At 47.9% G+C, this 22,987-nt stretch overlaps 1 protein-coding gene across 2 annotated transcripts in view; it reads right to left on the reverse strand.

The window, feature by feature from the left end:
• Positions 1-20,203, reverse strand: part of LOC126544860 (uncharacterized) — a 219,679-nt gene extending 199,476 nt beyond the window's left edge. For both annotated transcript variants that reach the window (XM_050192390.3, XM_050192388.3), the window contains exons 1-3: positions 19,970-20,203; positions 9,431-9,618; positions 6,850-7,008 (exon numbers count right to left, since the gene is read on the reverse strand). In XM_050192390.3, the coding sequence (XP_050048347.1) occupies positions 6,850-7,008; positions 9,431-9,553 (282 nt within the window). In that variant the 5' untranslated portion in view covers positions 9,554-9,618; positions 19,970-20,203. The remainder of the gene's footprint in view (positions 1-6,849; positions 7,009-9,430; positions 9,619-19,969) is intronic.
• Positions 20,204-22,987: the final 2,784 nt, after the last annotated feature.

A 22,987-nucleotide genomic window follows, 5' to 3' on the forward strand; every position in this document is an offset into this window, starting at 1 on the left:
CGTGTGATAGTGTGGGAGCGGGAAACCTGGCAGCGACTCCTAGTTGTTTTCCTGCAAAACTTTCTGGGTAATCTGGAAGTGGACGACCCTTTCCTCATCCGGAAGCCACACGAAGTGTCTACTTTCTTGTAAAGTGAGTTCCCACCGCACTCCCGCGCCTTTCCCGTTGATGTCAAAGACTTGTACTATTCGTTACCAAGTAATCTGATTTTAGAGGAAGTTGGTGAGTGCATCGATAAGCATGGGGTGGTTAGTTTTCAAAATGCTTGGGGAACGCGGGTCGGCAGCTTCATGGAAATTCTCGCCTACTACCTAAAATCCACCTTCGTTTGTCATGACAATAAGCTTTTAATCCGAAAGCAGGGAGTGTGTATACTGGAGGAGGAAATAAAGAGAGAAGGCAGGGATGTTAACCAGAAATGCAGCTGGTTGGCTACCCTACTCTGGGGGACGGGAAAGAGGGAATAGAAAGATAAGATAGAGAGAAGGAGGGGAGGGGGAGGAAAGCCGCGGTGAGCTCGCGCACGCACGCGGAGGGCCTGAGCGAGTCAAAGACGTTCCCATAGGCCAGTCGCCCTCAAGAAAGACAAACGTGCCTCCATAGCTTTGTGAGCCGACGAGCGATGGTGACGGCCTTCAAGTAGCACCTGCACAGACAACGGCCGATCGTCCAGTCGTCGCAATGCGATAATGTTTGTCTTTCCGACTGAAATCGATGACACTGGCACAATAAATGTTCGATGTTCTCTTCCACGCCGCAGACGTCGCATGCAGCACTCTCGGTGATTCCAATGAAAGTAGTGTACGCCTTCGTGAAAGCCACTCCCAACCACAGCCGGTATAGAAGCGATGCCTCACGTCGGTGAAGCCCGGGTGGAGGTCGGAGTTGTAGCAGGTTTATGCTTGGCACCCGTACTCAGCGACATTTTGTTGGCACGCTATGACAGGTGCTTACTCGCTAGCCTACAGCTGACAACCGTAAGAATATTCCGCTTTGTTGACGATTTTTAGCATTCTATCGAGTTGACCCTTGTGACACGGAGTTAACCTCCAAGACAATTACAGATGCCTTCAGTGAGATAATGAAGGATTTTGTATTAACAACGGAGGAACCCATTTCTCCGTTTTCGTCCGCACACTCCAAACTCGTAAAACGAGGCATCGCTAAGACATGTTCGCGAGCTGCTCACACGCGTTCGTGCGAGCACTCTGCTGAACAGAGCTTTTCAGCACAAGTCAACCGACTAACATAAGCAGGCTACCCGACCAGCGTGTTGTGCAGCGCTGCTGGTGACTTGGTGAAAGAGTTAGAGAACGCCGGAAAGAAACTATGCAGTCACAGCCTTCGAAATCGAGGCTTGCCGTCATTCCATATTATTATTTATTATTTAGCAATACTGTAAGCCTTTACAGGCTCATACAGGAATGGGTCACAAGCAAAACAAAACGAAAGCTTATGGGCAAGAACAAGAGAAAGCAATGAAATGCCGTAATTGTTATAATGTAAACAAATAAGATACAAACATAACAAACATATAAAGAAACAGTGCAAGGCTGATAATACAGGCAAGGGGAACAGCTGCGTAAAGTGCAGACGTCGTAGTGAACAATCAAAACATAGTTGCGCAGTACAACGTTGTAGCAGAGCACTAAACAATCGCGAGCAGACCTACTCATAGAAAGTGCACGTATTTTGGTTTCAAATTGTTCGATAGAGTCAACATGCGCAATTTCTTCTGGCAAATGGTTCCAGGCTTCAATTGCGGAAGGTAAAAATGAATATTTACATGTGTTGCAGCGCGCAGAAAGAATGTCTTATGCACTTATTATGATTTGTTCTTTCCGAATGTTTGGCCTGATGTACTTTGTTTTGTCTGTTTATGCGCCCGTGATAAAGAAGGAAAAGAAACTTCATACGCCGTCCTGATATTAGAGTCAGGATGTTTGCTCGTTCACGTAAAGCAGTGACGCTGTCATACGGTGAGTATCTGCAGTAAATAAAACGGAGTGTCATGCGCTGTATTCTATCTAGTTTATCAGTGAGGTATACACTGGTGCGGGGACCCTACAATACTGGTATACTCAAGTTTCGGCTGAACAAGGGTTTTATACGCATTTAATTTGACATGGGATGGTGCTATAGCTAACTTCCGACGCAAGAAATTAAGTTGTCGGAATGCATTTACGCATGTGTTATCAATGTGAGTGTCCCATTTGAGCGAGCTCGTGAATGTCACACCAAAATATTTTACAATTTCTGACCTTATTATTGCTGCGCCCCTTATATTGTAAGTGAATATGTCAGGTACCTTTATGTGTACAGGGGATGCATGCTGTTTTACTGACGTCGAATTTCATTCCCCACCTTTCACACCAATTTGTAATGCTGTTTAGTTTGATCGTCCGGGGGCCGAACAGTTGTGTAGACAACACAATCACCTGCGAAAAGACGTACTCTTACGTTAGGCTCAACACATGATGGGATGTCGTTGATGTACACAAGAAAGAGCATTGGCCCCAGCACGGAACCCTTGTGGCACATAAGAAAAAACATCAAGGCTCTTAGACTCAGCATTGTTTACCGGTGCATATTGTGATCTGAGTGAGAGATAACACGCTATCCATGCAACAGTGTTAGATTCAATGCCAATTAGTTGAAGTTTTTCAATCAATTCACAGTGAGGCACGCGATCGAAGGCTTTGGAAAAATCTACGAATATGGCGTCTCCTTGAAGTCCGGAAGAGATTATCTCTGCGAAGTCACGAGAACTTTCCAATAGCTGTGTTATTATGGAAAGACCCTTCCTGAAACCATGCTGGTTAGGGTATATCAGGTTATTGCTTTCTAAGTAACTAATAATGGATTTTTTATAATGTGCTCCATTAATTTGCAGCATCAGCTTGTTAGAGAAATCGGTCGGTATGTGTCTATGTGCAACCTATCGCCACCTTTGTGAACAGGGATTACTTTTGCAACGAGCCTGTCTGAAGGTTATACGGCTGCTTGAAGCGACACCATAAAAATCCTGCGTAGGAACGTAGCTAGTTTGGCAACGTATCGTTTTAGAAACGCATTGCAAATGTCATAGGTACCGGGCGCCTGCGTGCGTGCGTGCGCGTACGTGCGTGCATGCGTGCGTGCGTGCGTGCGTGCGTGCATGCGTGCATGCGTGCATGCGTGCGTGCGTGCGCGTGCGTGCGTGCGTGCGTGCATGCCTGCCCGCGTGCGTGCGTGCGTGCGCGTGCGTGCGTGCGCGTGCGTGCGTGCGTGCGCGTGCGTGCGTGCGTGCGTGCGTGCGTGCATGCATGCGTGCGCACGCACGCACGCAGGCGCCCGGTCCCGATGACATTTGCAATGCGTTTCTAAAACGATACGTTGCCAAACTAGCTCCGTTCCTACACAGGAGTGCGTGCGTGCGTGCGTGCGTGTGCGTGTGCGTGCGTGCATGCGTGCATGCGTGCGTGCATGCGTGCGCGCGTGCGTGCGTGCGTGCGTGCGTGCGTGCGTGCGTGCGTGCGTGCGTGCGTGCGTGTGCGTGCGTGCGTACATGCGTGCGCACGCACGCACGCAGGCGCCCGGTCCCGATGACATTTGCAATGTGTTTCTAAAACGATACGTTGCCAAACTAGCTCCGTTCCTACACAGGAGTGCGTGCGTGCGTGCGTGCGTGCGTGTGCGTGTGCGTGCGTGCATGCGTGCATGCGTGCGTGCATGCGTGCGCGCGTGCGTGCGTGCGTGCGTGCGTGCGTGCGTGTGCGTGCGTGCGTACATGCGTGCGCACGCACGCACGCAGGCGCCCGGTCCCGATGACATTTGCAATGTGTTTCTAAAACGATACGTTGCCAAACTAGCTCCGTTCCTACACAGGAGTGCGTGCGTGCGTGCGTGCGTGTGCGTGTGCGTGTGTGTGTGTGTGTGTGTGTGTGCGTGCGTGCGTGCGTGCGTGCGTGTGTGTGTGCGTGCGTGTGTGTGCGCGCGCGCGCGCAAGAGCCAGGTTCAGTATACCTGGCTCAGTTATAACGACAGCGGGCATCACTGAATCAGATGCAAACGAAGCGTCACTTGGACGGGAAGAGCGTGTGAACACAGATTGGAAATGGGCATTGAAAGCGTTAGCAATAGCGTGTGCATCATGTGTGCACTATTGGGTTTTAATTAGTAAGTACGGGTATTTTCCCGTATGTTTTCCTCGGTATCTTTGTTTGTTGGCTTCTCATGATATGAAGCATTGTCACGTCACACGTGACGGCAAGTGAAACCTAAATAAGCGTCAGAATTTTCAACGCTATAGATTTCTCGTGAGTAGTCAGGCTACAAATGCAGCTCAGCCGACCGCGTACAGCATTAAAATAGAACAGGAAGTTAAACAGAATTGTTCCAGTCCCTTTTCTGTAGCAAGATGTGCGAGCACCCGTAAGGCGCCCGCATTTTTCACTGCATCGAGGGCAGCCTTGGTTGCTCGAAAATTAACAACATGAGGAGTGTCAGAACTGAGTTGAGGTTATTTCAAGTTAGTTGTGTCTTGCTTCAGCGTAGGAATTGTTTACCGATGACGGGAGGCTTTAAAAGTCTTTGTCCAACGTTCCCACTCTTACATACCCTAGAAGAGGGTCCACAGAGCCTTCGAACCTTTTGTCGAAGCGGTTCGGAACGGTTGCTTCAATAAGTGGCGGTTCGGGGTTTGGTTCCAAGATGACGGGAAAATACCGGTTCGGTATCGTTTCTAGTTCAGCAGAAAATAACGCTTCAGCTCCAATTTTCGCTTCAGTTATGGTTTTGTCCGACACCCTGGTTCTAACACCGCGTTTGTCTTGTTGCGGTTCAGCGTAACAATTAAGCTAGATGCGAGTTCAGTGGAGCGCGCTTCAAGAGCCGTGGTGCTTGAGATTATTGCGAATTTACAACGCACCTATAGCTGTTGAATCGTTGGCTGCAAATACGAAGACATCGATACGAAAGTTCTACATCGAGTGCCGTAATACGCCGAGCGCTGTCAGATATCCTTACGTATACAGTGCACTGCGGGGCGTCCGTGTAGCCGTTCACGCCGCTAGATAAGTGGGCTTCCGCGAAAATGAGGTGTCGTTTGAAACAACAAAAAGAGGCGTTATCGCTTGTCGATGCACCCAGCCAGACCAAATCCACAGGCCGTGGCGAGCCGAGAAGGGCATGCAATCCAACGTTCAAGCGCGCAGCTGTACACCCGTGTACAAAAAAAGCGGGCAGTTATCGGCTAAAGCAAGACATTTGCGCTTACATCAACTACGAAAGGCGCACCTGAAAACTGCTGCATATTCCACTAAAACGCTTTCCGCTCTCTACGATGTGCTTAACGGTGCTGCTGTCAGCTCAAGAAATTTTAGCGCGAGTTCGTCACTGCTTCATGCGGGAGCATACAAAATACGGCTGCACACGAACTCAAGTGAAAGCCGAGCGATAACCTCCGAGTTTATCAGCGGTAGCGCTAAAACCTGATGTAGTGGCGTTCCCATTACTAACAAAAACCCAGATAAAAATCGCATCATGGCGACTGATTGAAGGCGAAGCATATTAAGATAACGGCCAGCCCCTCCCCCCCCCCTCCCGCCTCGCCCCCTAACTCTACCTCACGTAGCCTCCAGTATGCAAGGAAGGAAGAAGGAGCGGGAGCACAGTGGACGGATGGCAAGGTAATCTTTGACTGCCAATAACCAATGCGCTGGAAGTACCTCTTCGGAGGCTTTGGGCTGGAGTGGCCCCTACACCATCGGTCACCTGTGCTTGGTGATCGACAAAAAAACTTCCAAGGAGCGTTTTCGAAGTGCTCGGCTCCTGTGACAACGTCAGATGCTCAACACCTGCTTTGGATGTGTCCTGAAACGCGAGCGATCAGACCTAAAATTTTAAGAAAGGCTAGACTGAAACCAGACCTACCTGAAAACTACGACCATTGGGGGATGGACAACAAGTTTGCGAAGACAGTGCTGCAGTTCTTGCACGATGCAGAGTTAGAAACATTTATGTAACTTTCTTTTATTCTTTGTGCCTTGATGTCAATCCTCCCGAATAAAACAAAACTTACGCAACACATTGAAATATTTCTTGCTGGAGGATATTCCTTTACACAGTCTAATACCAAATTTATTTCAAACATTTGCTGAGAAGCATTAAAATTGTGGGGTTTTACGTGCCAAAACCACAATTTGATTATGAGGCACGCTGTAGTGGTGGAACACCGGGTGTTCTTTAACGTGCACCTAAATCTAAGTACACGGGTGCTTTTGCATTTCGTCCCCATCGAAATGCGGTCGCCATGACCGGGATTTCATGCCGCGACATCGCACTTACTGTTAAAAAGCATACCAAGGTTCCTTTAAATAAATAAAGCACGTGATGCGAGTTACGCTTTCATATATAGCTGCTTGTGCTACGTCTGCATTTCTTGTTCACCAGTTTCAGGAGTGGATAAACCAGTCGTCATTTCGGATGTCACTCGATGCTTTAGCAGCCATTTACGAGTGCGCAACTGAGTCAAGCTGCATTGGCTTTGACAGAATTGGAAAATTAGCGTGCACAAGCACCAACTGAGCATCTAGTTCTACACTCATCGATTTGCTGAGTACCGAAGTAATTTTTTCCCCTGCGTCTTAGAAAGAAGGCTCAGAAGAAAAGAAAAGAACAAAGCAGGAATTCTGACAGGCTTAAAGGTAACTTAAAAGATAAACAAGACGATCGAGTTCAAGGAACTCAACAGATCATTCATTACGAGGAGAAAAAAAAAAGAAACCCTTGTGACAGGCCTTGTAACGGGCTGCGCGGCTGTCCCTGACGGAATGTACGACGCGCGTGCAAAAGGTAGACGGGCTCACCAGCAACAGGCCGCGTATCCGGGCGCCCGTTGCGCAGAAGGCGATCGTGGCGTGTATGTAGAGGCCGGTCATCCACTGCAGGAAGGCCACGGTCACGAGGAACTTGTCCAGTTCGTTGGCCGAGTCCCAGAGCAGCGCATAGATCGCCATTCCCAGGATCTGATAAAAAAGCGAATTGCGAACGCTTTTTTAAGTGTGTTCCTGATGATTGCGCTCTCGCGCTTTCGGCACCGGTTAATCTCCATCGCGAGCTATTATTGTAGAACCTATACCGCGGTTGCCATTGTGGTGGAGGGAGAAGGGGGAGATATACGCTAGGCTGTCCTCGGCTGCCAGGCATGCTAAGAATAAAGGGCGACGAAGTATATATATATATATATATATATATATATATATATATATATATATATATATATATATATATATATATATATATGTTTGGCTCAAGTTACGGGAGACACCCTGCATATAACCTCCCTGTAACTTAAACCAAGGATTTAAAAAAAAAGTGGTTAGCCGCAGCTGAATGAAACCACTACATATGGTTTGCAGTGATGTTGTGCTCCTTAGAGCATTTTTTTACATTACGCTTAATTAGTTAGCTAAGAAGAATTATGCAAAATATTTAATATGCACTTTAGGGACAAGTGCGTTCCGTTGCTTTGTATAGGGGGTTCAGAAACGACCGATCCACTTTTTTTTTTTTGGCAACGTACATGCTGCATGGCAATTTTTGGGGGCGTTTAAAAAAGCCCGCTAAATATGAAATAAAACCACGTGACTGCGCTCGTGCGCTATCATGTTGCATGCTAATGTTTGTGCAGCTGTAATATCTATGCAGCCGACGGATAAACAGTGCATTTACCAGCAAGGTGTAGATGGCTAAATTCTGCGGAACGCGCTTGGCCACATGTTGTTGACATGGCGATGACAATTACCCGAGCTTTGTGCAGGTCAAATACCACGTTTCCGCCATTGATGTACCGGAAAGCCGTCGTGTAGTATTGATTGGTCCGAAAGCCGTGTGCAATGTAAGTTATTTGCTCAGATTTTCTTGAACGAGATCAGCAGCTCCGATGTCTACGCCTTTCTATACAGTCTGTCTGTCTGTCTTATTCACCTACGGTGTTCTAAATCTGAACATACAATTTATTCCAATTGGTTTTGGTAAAATAATTTACTGCTGCGTTTGCAGCCGTCCACCAATTGAACGCATTTAGTGATGCCGCAGAACCCGCAGCGTTTAAACCAATTCAAATTGATTTTGTAAAGAAATTGAAAAAGAACTTCAATATCGTGAGCGCAATGCAAAGTCTGTGGTGGCCACTATGCTGTGAAGCACAATCGCAATGTGAATACTAATGACAACGCAACCATTGCTTTATCATGGTCACGGAGCCTGCGCATCCTACAGTGAGTTTCGGCCGTTCACATGTAGCTTGTGAAAAATGAACTGCGTCGTAGAAGGCCATTTTTGAAGCGACTTTCCTATCTTCTAAGTGGCTAATATGTCGCAAAATTCAATTCACTAAAAAGGTTTCCCGTCACTAAATACAAAAAGTTGTCCTAGCTACTCAAGCAAAGGATACATAATAAAAAAAAAAAAAATTCACCGCCCTTCCACTACTGTGTGAGGAGTGCAAGCAAAGCTCGGTATCCGCAGCGCTTCGTTGTCGTAACGCCTCAGCTTCGCGCTCCCTCCCGGCGAGTTCGGTACGTCGACGACGAGCCCTTTCTCGAGCGAGTTCCCGGCGGCATTCATCAAACGCCACGTGTTCTTCAACCGAATGCACAAGTTGCGGCCCGCTCCCGCTGCCGTTCCTTCAATGCAGCCTGCTCTTCGGCAGAACGAACGAAACGCGACCTCACCATCCGACTGTCGGGCCTGAACTGGCGGGAGCCCGCCGTGGTTGCTCAGTGGCTATGGTGTTGGGCTGCTGAGCACGAGCTCGCGGGATCGGAACCCGGCCACGGCGGCCGCATTTCGATGGGGGCGAAATGCGAAAACACCCGTGGTACTTAGATTTAGGTGCACGTTAAAGAACCCCAGGTGGTCCAAATTTGCGGAGTCCTCCACTACGGCGTGCCTCATAATCAGAAAGTGGTTTTGGCACGTAAAACCCCACAAAAAAAAGGACTGGCGGGAAACGGCGGGCGTTGCACGTTAAGACTAATTTTGCACGTTAAAAGGCTAAGAGTCTAATTATTTATGAATCTTAGTACTTTCTTGATATGGGAGCGAATGCAGCCGTATAGCTACATTACCGTACGGCAAATCACAAATCATTCTTTACCTTACGTGGAAGTTATTTTTTCAAGGTCAATAAATGTTTATTCGAGGGCCCATGCATGTCGGGGTCGCGGTTTGTGCACCGTAACTTGCGCTTTCCTATAGCCGCGTAACCTGTCAAGAGTAACCGTGTCGCCTCAACCGCTTCCTAGGGTCTGCGAACACCCTTATAGCACGAGTTCCGTGTACTTATTGGTCGGTGGGCTGACTTGCGCCGAATTGGCCCAAGCCGCCATGAGGCCATACCACGCAGCTTGCGCCAATGGACGCCTCATTGCTCGGGGAACTCACTATTTCGCAGAGAGCCATGAGTCCGCTGAGGGAGAAGAAGTAGCCGAGGTTGTATAAGCGGATGCGCGAGCAGGGCTTGCGGCCGCCGTGAGCCGCGTTGCCCACCACTGGCCGCTCGCTCATGGTGGCCACCGCGGCCGCCACACACGGCCAGTGGCACCTTGCTGGAAGACAGGCGCCCGACGCGTCTGCGAATGAGAGAGAGAGAGAGAGAGCTCCATAAACAGCGCTATATTTGAGCGTTGTCACTTGACTTGCAGGTTGTACACGATGCGATCCAAGTCCCCGTCAACCTGCCTAACCGTAACGAAGCCAATGTCTACATACCAACATCATATCAACGCAGTTTTAGGCAACTCAAACATGCGACAAAAAACGCTGCGCGTTTGTGAGCAGAAGCCCTCCAGTGTTAACGCTGCTGTCCACTGGGTGCAAGCACATAGTCTTGACCACGAGAACGACCTCGCGTACGGCGATGCTCACTCTTTATCGCCGCCTGTAGCTCCTTCTCTTTCCCTTCCCTCTGACCTCGGCTCTGTTTACATTGCGCGAAAATCTATCCCCCGGTGGGACACGGGTGCCCGCGTGTCTGCGCCCTTCCCAACAATTTTTTTTCCAGATGGAGGAAGGCTTTCCCCGGAGACATCGGACCGGCGCGGCCTTACACCAGCCATCACTTGTATACCTGGGTCACCTATAGGACTCGCGTACCTCACCATCATATCGTGGTTTAGGCACGTAAAGCACCAGAATTTAATTTTGTTTAAATATATGAAGACAATGCCCAAGTGTCCGAAGTGTTACCCTCCTGCGTCTGCAGCTGATGCCAACCAACCGTGATTTGGACGTTAGCTGGGACCAACGCAGTCCGCGAAAGTGTATTTAGGTAAGTGAAGTTGAGCAGTGGTCAACCTCCAGAGTGCGAACGATGGACAACACATTTAATCAGCCGCTGCTGCACTATCTGCCTGAAATCGGCCTCCATACTTGTGTGTAGTTTCATTTGGACATTATGCCATCTGGAAACTCAGGCGAATAAAAAAAATTGCGGACGCGAAGTCAACATACGAAATACTATCTCTGTAATCTGATTTGTGTGCATGGGAAGTGCATCTCACGCAACTTCTTGCTCACGCTATTTCAATAACTATATTCGTAATATTTCTAACAGTGAGTTTTAAATTAGGGCACCCACCTTGGATGTCCTCATTTTGAAATCGTTTCATAGGGTGATTAAGCACACATCGGAACCATATCGTCGTTACCGCCTCGATAGCGACAATACAGTCGACCACGTTCCATCTTCGCGCGCGCTAGTTAATCCGCGGCGTCCTCTCCAGGTGCATGCACGGCGTGCGATAGATATAGCACGCACAAGTATTGCGGGTCACCCGGACGCGTATTTCCAATTGCTAGTAGGTACAACGGGGCGTGGCACTTGCGGAAACGACGGACGTGTGCGCGCATGCGCGAGTAAGAGACGGTGCGAGAGAGGAAATGTGGGGACTTCTGCTCCTTTAATGTACGACTCTGCCTAGGCACTACGGAGGAGTTTCTTAGCGCGTGTTGTATGCGCTCGTCCCTAGGCGTGCCGGCAGCAGTCGCGGGGCGCGGTAGTGCTGAACTTAGCATCGCAAGTTGGCGGATCGACGCAATTATATTTATTCAAGCGTGCTGTTTACTAATTAAAACAACGTGTCATTAGTTCGCATTATTGGCGGTGCCTCCAGGACACCAAAGCGGCAACGGGGTCATCAAAGCTAGAAGCCGGACTGGTCCGTGGGTTGGGGCTCGCAGAGGTCTGCGCGTGCCGGGGGAGTATAAGATCGGCTGTCCGCTATCGCGGACAGCAAATTTTTTATGCGAGCACCCCCTGGCACGCTTCAGCCTCCGCGGCCCCAAACCACAGGCCGCCCTGCTTCCAGCTTTGATCCCCCCGCTCTTCGGTGCCCCAGAGATCCTGCGCCGCCTGCTTTAATATAACCTCAGGTGCTCTCCTGAGGCCTCCGTTTGCCGGTTACATGTGCCCTCCTGGAGCAGTGCTTGTAAAAAATGCAATCTATCGTCCCGAGTAAAAAAGCGACCCGTGACTTATAGAACATCAGTCAGAACCTTCCCCCTTAAGACACAGCGATCACCAAATGGGGCGTCCGTGCCCACTGCTTCACCGCGCCGGCAGCCAGCGTCCGAGCGCAAACAAACTCGACCCCCCATCCGCCATGCCGGCACGCCTAGGGACAAACGCACGCTACACGCGCAAAGAAACTTCTCCACCGTAGTGCCTAGGCAGAGTCACATATTCACGGAGCAAAGGCCCCCAGATTTTCTCTCTCGCACCCGCTCTTACTCGCGCCTGCGCAGAAACGTCGACCACCGTGAAAAGCGCCACGCCACGCTGTACCTACTAGCAATTGTAAAAACGCCACCCCCGGACGGCAAGCGGCAGCGCTATGCTAAAACACCCGATTGAAACGTATCAGCCCATAGTGACAGCTCCACTGTCACCGCCACCGCCTATGAGACGGTTGCAACTGGCTAGCAATATGTGGTTGCAATATGTGCGTATGTGTGTGTCGTGACGCATCACAAACATGCGCCTTTCCTTGTTTGTTTTTTCCTTGAGCGTAACCGGAGCGCATACTGGATGGCCCATGTCACATCTGACAGGGGCAGTAGCAGCAATGTGGCATGATTATCGATTGTCCCGTTGTAGTGACGATGGACACAGTCGCAAAATTGTGAATCACGAAACTAACTCTTACAGCGAAGCTGTTATCCTCTAGTTGGTCGAGAGTTTTTGTGTCCGCGTGCGCGGTGTTAGGATCGGCCTGCAGGGATACTGTTCTGCAAAGCTATTTCAGCCCGCTGCACGTGCTCCGATCGACCGGGGTGGTGGCGTCCTTCGGAGAACCAGCGAGGACAGCGCTAACCAACCATGAACTTACTCCAGAGAACTGCGGACTACGGCAGCGTCAATCCACCAGGCGCCTCGTTCGGAGAATCGCAAGAAGAGCTTCCCTGACAAAAGGGTGTTTTGCGGTACGGGGGCCCCAGGATTCGTCACAGTATGCTGACACACGTGGCGACTACAGGAGAAAGGCAGCTCTGGAATTTAGAGGCGCCGGCTGGGCCCGGGCGTGACCACCTGGCTACGGGGACGCAAGACAATGGACACCACGACGGCCGCGTTGCGAAGGTCAGCTGCGAGTGCTGCGAAGGTCGTCTGCCCTCGGAGGGGGGCAGTGAAAGTGCGTACGTGTGTGTGTGAGCCCTCCTCCTCCAAAAGGGCGGGTCGTCTACGATGGCGTCGAACGGAGTCTTTATAAGCAGCTGTTTGTCGCTGCTTAGAGTGGGCTCGTTGTCGTGCTCGTGAGCTGCGTGCTCGTCAGTGTGTTTGGAGCTTCGTGCACGTATGCTGTATGCTTCGTTTTGCGGGCTCCATTTGGGAGTCACGCTAGACTGTGTAACTGTATCACTTGTTTAAAATGTAAATACAGTAAATAAATCCTGCTCGCCTAAGCCCCGACGAAGAGTCAAGGTCCTCCCTACAGCTACGACCGCCAAATCTTACAGCGGTGCTAACACAAAAATGTGGGCCAATCTCGGCGACTGTGCAAAGAAGCAGGAATCGCACAATGTGCTGCTTTTCTAAAAGGCATCACATGACGTCATCAGGTGACATCACTTGAAGAAGGCGCTATCGCGTGACGCCACGTTTGATGTGATGACGTCATCAGTTTACTTCATCCGGCTATATCATCACGTGACGATGGAGTTATTCTCGTATATTCGAACTACAATCCGACGCTATCACGTCTGCAGCTTCTATGTAAGCCGCACTTTACGAGTTTTCTGATGCAATTTGAGAAATTCAATTAATTCAACAGCACACTTGCGCTTGACGGAGGGCATAGGCGAATGATGGCGCATGCTGCACTTCCGCACACGTGCGTGCGCGCGTAACGCACGTGTGCACACAATGCATATGCCTTTGCTGCGTGGGTGCTCTGCCCGTTGCATTTGTCGCACAGCATGTGCTGCGACCGCAATCGAAATTATGCCAAACACTGGTGATGATGTAGATGATGATGATCATTTAATGGCATCCCCTTTGAAACTGGGCGGTGACAGATAGTGACCTAGCCTGCATGATTTAATCAGGTATGCTATACATGTTTCTTGGCATGTCTAGCATTTGTTTTCGATCACTTTTGTATACATCTCCTTAATTTTTTTCATGAAAATCTACCTTGTACCGCTAGCTATGACTGTAAGGGATTCAGTCATATTGATCTCTTCCCTGCTTTTTTCCACCAATACTCTAAACGTCTCTTGCTTCTCTCGACTGCTGACCGGCTGATGCTTCTGCCCACTTTAAACCCAAGCGCTTCTGAAAGGTGCACGTTACCTACGGCTCTGACTAGGTGAATTCCTTCGCATTCCATTATAATGTGCTGAATGGTCTCCGGATTTGCGCTGCAGCATACACCTGCCTCATTTAGTTCCGAATATTTGCTCCAGTATGTTTTTTCCTTAGGCAACCGGCTCGAGCCTCAAATAGCAAGGTATTTCCCTTTGTGTTATCGTACAGATTTTCCCTTTTAATTTCTTTCTTCTCATTCTTGTAAATCTCCGCGGCCCTTCTTGTTTCCATTATTTGCATCCAATTAACTGTCTCTGTTTCTCTCACCTTCCTTCTGATGACTCCTGGTTGTTTATTTGCAGTTTCAATTTCCCTGTACTTGGTTGCCAACTTTCTTGACTTCTTCCTCCATTCTTTGTCCACGGTTTTCAAGTGCAGATACTAGTGTACATTAGGTGCTTATTTATTATCATCCATGTTCTTGAGTCTTTCTTCAAAACTAATTTTGCCCTGCGGTTCTCCGGCTTTAAACGAGGCTAAACCCATGTCACCCTGCACTGCCTGATTTGTGGTTTTGCCGTGGCTTCCCAAAGCCAACAGGCCTACCGATTTTTGCTTAACTTCCAGCCCCGACAAGATATCCGATTTTAAGCACAGAATGGCATTTTCAAACGTTGGCATTGGCACCATTACTTCTTTCCAGATTCCACGCACCACCTCATACTCATTGTGGCCTCACAGTGCTCTGTGTTTCCTTACTGCAGCATTCCCCTTCTCCTTTATCTTTAGACTCTCTTGGTGGATGCTTGAATAAGTCTTTCCTTCGTTTATCTATACGCCGAAGCATTTATATTGTTAGACTTTGGGTATGACTTGCTCTTGAATTGACACCACGTAATTACTCGTCTCTTCATTAAAGATCATAATTCCCGATCTCTCTGTGCTAAACGTATGACCTAGATTTGTCGCTGTGTTGCCACACATATTCGCAAGTCTCTGTAAATCTCTTGCACTGTCTGCCAGCAGCACTGTGTCATCCGCATACATCAGTCTGTGGACCTTCTGTCGCACCCTTTGCCTATTACGCATGTAGGATAAATCAAACCCCAATTCACTGTTTTCCAGTCGTCTTTCTATGCCCTTAATTTAAAGCGTGAACAACAATGTAGACAGAAGACACCTTTGCTTCATTCCTTGGTGAATTCCCACAACTTCATTACCTTTTCGACCTTCCAATACAAATTGTACTCGGTTGTCTCTATATTTCTCCCTCAGCAGCTTCACGAAATCGTCCTCTATGCCTTCGTGCTTGAGAATATCCTATAAATATTCCCTGTCTACGTCGTCATAGGCTGCTTTAATATCTAGAAATGCTATCGATAAAGGTCTATTCTGAGCTACTGAAATCTCTATGCACTGAGTTAGTACAAACATATTATCCCCTAAGCGCCTGCCTGACCTGAACCCATTCTGCAGTTCCCCCAGTACGTCATTTTTCTCTACTCACTTCGACAGTTCCAATTTTATGGCTTGCATTGCCATTCTATATATCACTGACGTAACTGTAACTGGTCTGTACGAGCTCGTCTTATCCTTATTAGCTTTGCCTTTGTAGATGAGGTTAATCTTGCTATCAGCGCCATTTAACCGGAATTCGTTCTAATCCCTTGTTACATGTCATTATTCAGCAGTGCCTTGGCCTGAGCGTTGTTTTTGATTAGCTGTATTGGGATTTCATCGGGTCCTGCTGCCATGTTATTAGGGACATTTTCTTCTGCTTTTTTTTTTTCAATAAAAGCTTTCTATGCTAAAGTTTGATCTCTCAGGCTTCTCTTGTGTTGCTGGATCTGTTTGAGTCTGAGCTGCGCTTTCTTTCGTGCCGAAGTTATCCCTAATAATGTCTGTGATGTACCGCAGCGCATCGTCTCCTTCGTAGATATTACCGTCTTCATCCCTTATAGCCACTGTCCAAAAGCCGTACCTCCACCTAGCGGCCACTCAGACAAACCTCAAAGGACAGCTGGAAAAGGGCCTTGTCTGTGAGTTTCCGCGTACTAGAAGTATGTTTTCTCGTACATTCGAGTTACAATTCGAAGCTAGCATGTCTGCTGCTTGTATGTAAGCCACACTTTGCGAATTATTTGACATGATTTACATTGAAAAATTAAATTTGTTCAATAAGGCACTTGCGCTTAGCGGAGGTCCTAGAGGAATCAGCATGTATGCTGCACTTCCGCACACGCGCGTGCGCGCGTAACGTACACTCTTAGAAATATTTACACCCTTTGGGGCTTATCTTGTCCCACAACAATAATAGTTATCTGCCTTGCCCGAGTTTCCTTTCTTGAAAGCTCGGCGCTCGCTACTTTCCTTTCGAGAAGCTGTGTCACACTGATAACGCGCATGCCGTTCGTGACTGGGAAGTACCGGGCTCGCAGCGTTAAATAAAGGAAACGCGGGCAAGACAGATGACGATTATTGTTGTGGGACAAGATACGCCCCAAAGGGTGTAAATATTTCTAAGAGTGATACGTCGCTTGTGGTGATACACTCTAAGAAAAGTTTACACCCTTTGGGGTGCCCCTTCTGCCACACAACAATAATCGTCATCTGCCTTGATGCGTTTCCTTTCTTGAAAACGCCGCGCCCGCTACTTTCCTGTCGGGAATGCTATCATGCTGATAACGCGCATGCCGTTCGTCACTGGAAAGTACCGGGCTCACAGCGTTAAAGAAAAGAAACGCATCAAGGCAGATGACGATTATCGTTGTGTGGCAGAAGGGGCACTCCAAAGGGTGTAAACTTTTCTTAGAGTGTAGTGCCCGTAGTGCTTTTCTAACGTCGGCAACAGCTTCACTGTACATCAACTTCCACAGGGTGGAATGGAGGCGGATTTTTTTTATTGGGCGAACCTGTGCCCACAATAGGGACACTAGAAGCACAAAGACAGCAGCGAGCACAGTCTGCGATCATCGAAATCTGATCAGCGGGTCAAGCGGGATTTGACTCGTCGAAGTTTCTAACGTAATCGCTTGCGCCTGCGTGCCTTCCAGAAAGTACTATGCAATTCACGTCGCGCATACAATCAGATTACATAACGTTCGGTAACAACAGACAACGAATCGAACTATCGATAACGGCCGAGAAAGTTCCAAACCATGCAAGCGCGTCTTGAGCTGAGCGATAGCTTTAAGTTGTTAGCGAGTGAAATGCAGTCCCCTAGAAAAGGTTAAACAAGTACACGTCTCACTATTATAGTATATAGTCGTAATCCCGTGAGTACAACTGCAGTGCATTGCATTCGCTGGCGCATCATACATCCGTCGGTGTTTGTATACGATAGTGCATGAAGTCTCGCGCGACGGTGGTTTTACGCCAAACGTAACATGCTGGCAGCACAAGCTCCTGTTCAGCAGCACAGCACCGATTCCATGCGGCGTACGCGTCGATCGATACCATATATGGAAACAAAGCGCTGTATGAACGGATCTCTGTCTGCGGTGGCTGCTGTGAATCGCGCCCACGCGCCGCCTCTTGCGATCTCCCGATTAGCGAAGCACTCGCACCACGCATTTCCCCGTTTGCAACGTGCTGCACGAGACAGATTCTCCGTGGCAGCCAATATATCGCGAAATGAAAGCACGTATACAGCTGCGCTCAAATTTCGCATATTGGAGTATCGTAACCATCGGTGATATTTTTTTCATTTCTGCCTCCATCGGAAGGCTGTCGCTGGGATCGAAGCCGTGAACTCGTGCTGAGCAGCGCAACGACATATCCACTGAGCGACCGCTGCCCTCTGCTACAAGAACGTGATGCACTAGAAAGGCGTGATGCACTCGAGGCCGTTGGGACGTGCAGGGTGAGCGGACGGTGTATGGCAGCGGTGACCTTTTTCTTTGCCGCTGCTGCACGGTCCACACAAGGTGTACCCAACGTGTACCCCTGCGATTCGACCCTCTCTCTTGTCCTTATCATGGGCTACCCCCCCCCCCCCCCCGCCCCCCCAACGCGAGGTCTCATCTCTAGTTTCTCATCGAGGACGAAGTGTGTCGCTAACAGTCGCTTCTTGATCTGGCCCGCGCTTTAACCATGTGAATATCTCGGCGTCACTGACCGTCATAGGTCGCACCGCACAGTTTTACTGCGAACCGTATCGCGGTTTTGAAACCCCAAAAGCCACAAAGAAGCGATAGCATCGCATCGCGTGCAGCAAGCGGGCCGTTCGCTTACAAGTGCAAAACGCAGAAGCGTCGGCAAGGGCGATTAGAGGCATTTCGTCGCTTTTAAGGCCAGTGCCTTACCCATTTGTGCACCCTTCCCCAGCCCACTGCCGGTGTTTTTATTCTTCCAAAATAGCCTATCGTGTCCCTCGAAATTCGCTGCGTACGTTAAATTGAAAGGCCGCCGGCTTGCAACCTCTCTACTGAACCCCCTGTTAGACCAAAGAAGTCATCGATGCTTTCGCGTGCCCATTTCCACGTGCGGTCAGGTTTTAGAACACTCGCTATGCACGTGCACACCGTAAATGTGACCTCGACAATGTCGTTTTGTCTCAGCTATCGTTCTTATACAGTATCATTTGGGCAACAATTTCAGCCATGGCTTCGAGACATACAACTATCTAAACGAGAGGCAGTGTTCGGAATCATCGCTTCCGGATTAAAGATCAGGCGTACGTCCTTTCTCTCTCTGTCTCTCTCTCTCTCTCTCTCTCTCTCTCTATATATATATATATATATATATATATATATATATATATATATATATATATATATATATATATATATGTGTGTGTGTGTGTGTGTGTGTGTGTGTGTGTGTGTGTGTGTGTGTGTGTGTGTGTGTGTGTGTGTCAATGAGAAAAGGGTACAGCGACATGACAGACTCCCGATAGATACAGCTTTCTGCTGCTCAATACGTGGTACATAAAAGTGTTTTTCCTAGCGTGAAAGAAGCCCGCGAATACGCGCAAGGTGCCTCGAGCGGCCAGTCGCACGGCAATTTCACGTGCATTTGCCGGATTCTTTCAGGCTCGGAGAAACACTTTTATGTAGCACGTATTGAACAACAGAAAGCTGTATCGGGAGTCTTTCATGTCGCTATACACTTTTCTCATTGGCACTTTTCATCTAATTATAATATTTGAGAACTTGAATAATTAATTAAGACTAATTATATAATTAGGCGAAATGAAAAAATAGTTTGAGTATCTCCAAACAACGGCTAACAACATTACCTTTGTTCGGTCCAGCTACATGGGATTTGCATATTTTTAAACGCTGCCCAAAGTTAGCTGGGACAGCCTGTATATAGGGTGTTTGCGAGAACGCTCTTCCGTGTGGACGTTTAAGAACCCCAGGAAGTCAAAATTAATTTGGAGCTCTCCACACTACTGCGTCCTTGAAAGCCCGTTGTACCAGCCTAAGATCGTAAAGCCGAACCTATTATATTATGAAGCTGCTGAACTTTCTGAGAGCAAAAGAACCGCGATGTGATCGGCGTATATCAATGTATGTCGATGCATACTAACGCTTACATTGCGCAATGCCTCCTCTACGAAATCACGTGGCTATTTGACTATATGTAGCCAGCCGCTCCTGAGCAAGCAGCAACTTCCCCTTTACATATTTTAGTATGGCTCGAACCACTGGTCATCGAGAGTGCGGAGTGTTAGTCTCATTTTAATATGGCCGCGCGTGAAAGCGTCTTTCGTACGGCAAAGTGTCGTACGAAATACAGGCAGACACTGCCTGTGCTTGTGTGTTTGTGTGACAGTGGTGCACTGACGCATGGGCCAAGAAGCTCGCAAGATGAGCACTGACACCTCTTCCATACACGTCATCAAATGGCAACATTTTACGGCATTCCCCCATTCTTCCCAAGGCTTCCGGTAGGCATAGCGGTACGATCAATTTTCGTCCAAAATTGATCATGCCGCCATGCGATGCACAAGAATACAGGCTTATCGCAATATTGTAAAAGGCTTACACGAAATTAGCAACTCTACCGCGTTTGGAACGTATACCTAGCGTAAGCGTTAATTATCCGGGTCGTCTGTTTCGCGCCGCAAAGCGAGCGTGTACTTACCTGAAAAAAAAAAAGAGAGAAATAATAAAAAGTGACAACTCCACTGTATGCTGGTGCAAAACTTTAGAAACAAAGCGCGCACTCACGATTTTTCGTCGGCGGTGTGCGGACAGCCGGCGGCTATCCACTCGCTGTCCGCTGCGTCGTCGGCTGTCCAGCGCGGCGGGGCTCCGCTCTCTGTGCCCCTCCGCGGTCGAGCCCGACAGAGCGCCGCTGGGCGCGAGTGTTACCCATCAGGAGCGGGGATGCGCGGTAACTCGACTCGCACGTCGGCGGTAAAAAAACTGCAGCCTGCGCCCGTCGACCGACGGCCCGGTTTGTTTTTTTGCTCGGCTTTCTCGATTTTCGTTCACGATCGGCGCGCGCCGAGTGCGACAGCCGAAATGCTTCAGCGCGCCAATTCTACGCATTCCGCCAAATGTCCCGGCTGATGGCCCGGTAGCGCTGCGGGAGGAAAACGCTGCGTGTGCGGCGTCAGGATTGAATCGTAACTAAGATGACAGCAGTGAGGGCTGTACACTAATATATCTCTTTGTGAAGACGATGTGAAATATGGTCGCATAAAATAAGGCGTTCTCCCTACCCATACTTTCGGATTGAGTGCTAAAAGGATTATTATTATTATTATTATTATTATTATTATTGTTGTTTTTGGGGCTGCTGCTGTTGTTGTTGTTGTTGTTGTTGTTGTTGTTGTTGTTGTTGTTGTTGTTGTTGTTGTTGTTGTTGTTGTTGTTGTTATACGACAGTGTATTTGCCCCAGTATTGACATCTATATTTAATAGCTCTTTGAGTGCTTCCACTTTCTCTCACACGCGAAAAACTGCTCGTGTTTTTCCTGTATTTAAGTCTGGCTCGAAAACCGATGCCTCGAGTTATCGCCCGGTTTCTGTTCTCTATGCGATGACTAAGATTTTTGAGCTTGCTTGTCACAACATATTGTCTTTTACTGTAAGGTACTCGTTGATTCCGAATCAGCGTGGATTTCTCACCGGCCACTCCACTGTCACAAATCTCGCTCCTTTCGTGACACAGATCTCCGCGCCAGTACCTCAAAAGGGGCAAGGCGACAGCATTTGCTGTAACCTCAGCAAAGCTTCTGATGTAGTCAACCACCCACTGCTTCTGATCAAGCTTACACACTTTGGTGTCGACACGTCAGTTCTCAATCTCTTGCGCAGTTATCTTCTTGGTAGGCAATCTTATGTTAACCAAGTGTCTTCTTCTTATGGCAACAACCCGCGTCCATCAAGAATCAGGGTTAGAATGCCTTTTTAAATTTTTAATAATGACGTTCTTTCCGCTATTCGCAATTCTTTGCTCAGTTCTATAAGCCGATGACATCAATATTTTAAAGAAAATTAATACTGTTGGTGACTGTCGCATTCTGCCATCTGACCTGTACTTTTTTTCTACTTGATGCAAGGACAATAACCTAACCTTGAATGCTGCTAAGACCAAAGTCATCAGTTTCATTCGCAAAACAACAAAGATTTTTTTTTTATGCTATAGATTATGTACCATTCTGTAAGGTCTGTGAGATCAATGATCTCAGCGTACTTTTCGACACAACCTTACACTTTTCTGCTGACACTGAACGCGTTGCAATGCAGGGTAACCGCTCTCTGGACTCAGATTTCAGAGTATCGAGGGAATTCAAGTCTCCTACGCCGTTCCGCAAGCTGTACACGACAATCAGTCTTCCTCAACTCGAATACGCATCGGCCGTCTAGAATGGCATTTTCTAGATCCAACAATCACACTGTGGATCGTGTCTGTAAGAGTTTCTAAGCATATATCATCACCGCTTCACTAACATAGACGCTGGACCTTGTTCTACGCTCTTAATCTTGTTCTAGGTAGGTTCCAGATAAAACAGTGCTCCAGATATTTTAACGGAACGGGCGGGCATTTTATGTGGATCCGAGTTGATTAGCGAGTTTTATCCAAAACGGTAGCTGTATTTTCTTTTAGTGTCTGCTTAGGTAAGTGAAACGAGTCATAATTAACCGGAACCAGTGGTTTATTCCGGTTACCTAATTGCGTGTTTTGTCATTTGTTCTATTTACCACTGTGAGGCAACGCCGTATCAGGATCGCATGTTCCAGCTATATAATTCATGCGCGTCTGTGTAGCCTTTAACGGAGGAGCTGACAAGTCCGCCAGTATGGTGTCCCCCAAGATATCGCATGGACAATGCCTCAGATTATACCGGACATGCGTAGGTATGGGAAAACTAATTAATTCTTGAACAATTAAAGAGGCTTGACAAGGTGCGTGGCTGGCAGTGGCTTGGGCCATACCCCAAGCATGGCGTACTACGAATGCGAGCTCTATTTTTGCACACACAAGTTTGTTTTGGCACGCACAAGCATTATTGGATCATTGTCATTGCCCTTACTTCGCTGCCGACGTAATCGCGCTGACCTTCTGTTTCTATTCAAACTCCTTCACGGTGTTCTCACCTGTCCCGAATACCTCAGTTGTATCATGTTTCGTATTCCGAGCAAAGATCACCAGTGAACATGGACCTTACCATGTCTCTGATATTCATCACCAACACTCAACCATCCACTGAATACCGAGTCTTTATAATGTTTATTTTCATGATCTCGATATCTTTCATAACTCGCTGTCATTGGTCTTTTCCGAGCTTAGCGTTGTTGTGCCACAATTTCGCACGTTGTTTAACTGTCGTTTCTCCTCCTCCTTTTGTATTTACCCTGCGCTTTGTTTAGGGCAGACTTTTTATTCCAAATAGTTTTTTTTTATTCATTGTTACCATAATTATATACCCCTGTCATGTTTTTCGTTTTGTTTTTGTTTTAATGTATGCTTGCGCCAGCACTCAGACGGGGGTAATAAATGATGGCAACCTTTTCCTGGGCACGGTCAATACATGAGTTACTATTATCATCATCATCATCATTATTATTATTATTATTATTATTATTATTATTATTATTATTATTATTATTATTATTATTATTATTATTATTATTATTGCCGAACAACATAGTAGGAACGCCAACATGGAAATTCATGGCTTGAAATCGAAAACAGAGGGAAACCTGACTGAGTTCCTTCATGAGCTGGCCCAGAAA

This window comes from Dermacentor andersoni, chromosome 1 (assembly GCF_023375885.2).
Source record: "Dermacentor andersoni chromosome 1, qqDerAnde1_hic_scaffold, whole genome shotgun sequence".
Lineage (NCBI taxonomy): Eukaryota > Metazoa > Arthropoda > Arachnida > Ixodida > Ixodidae > Dermacentor > Dermacentor andersoni.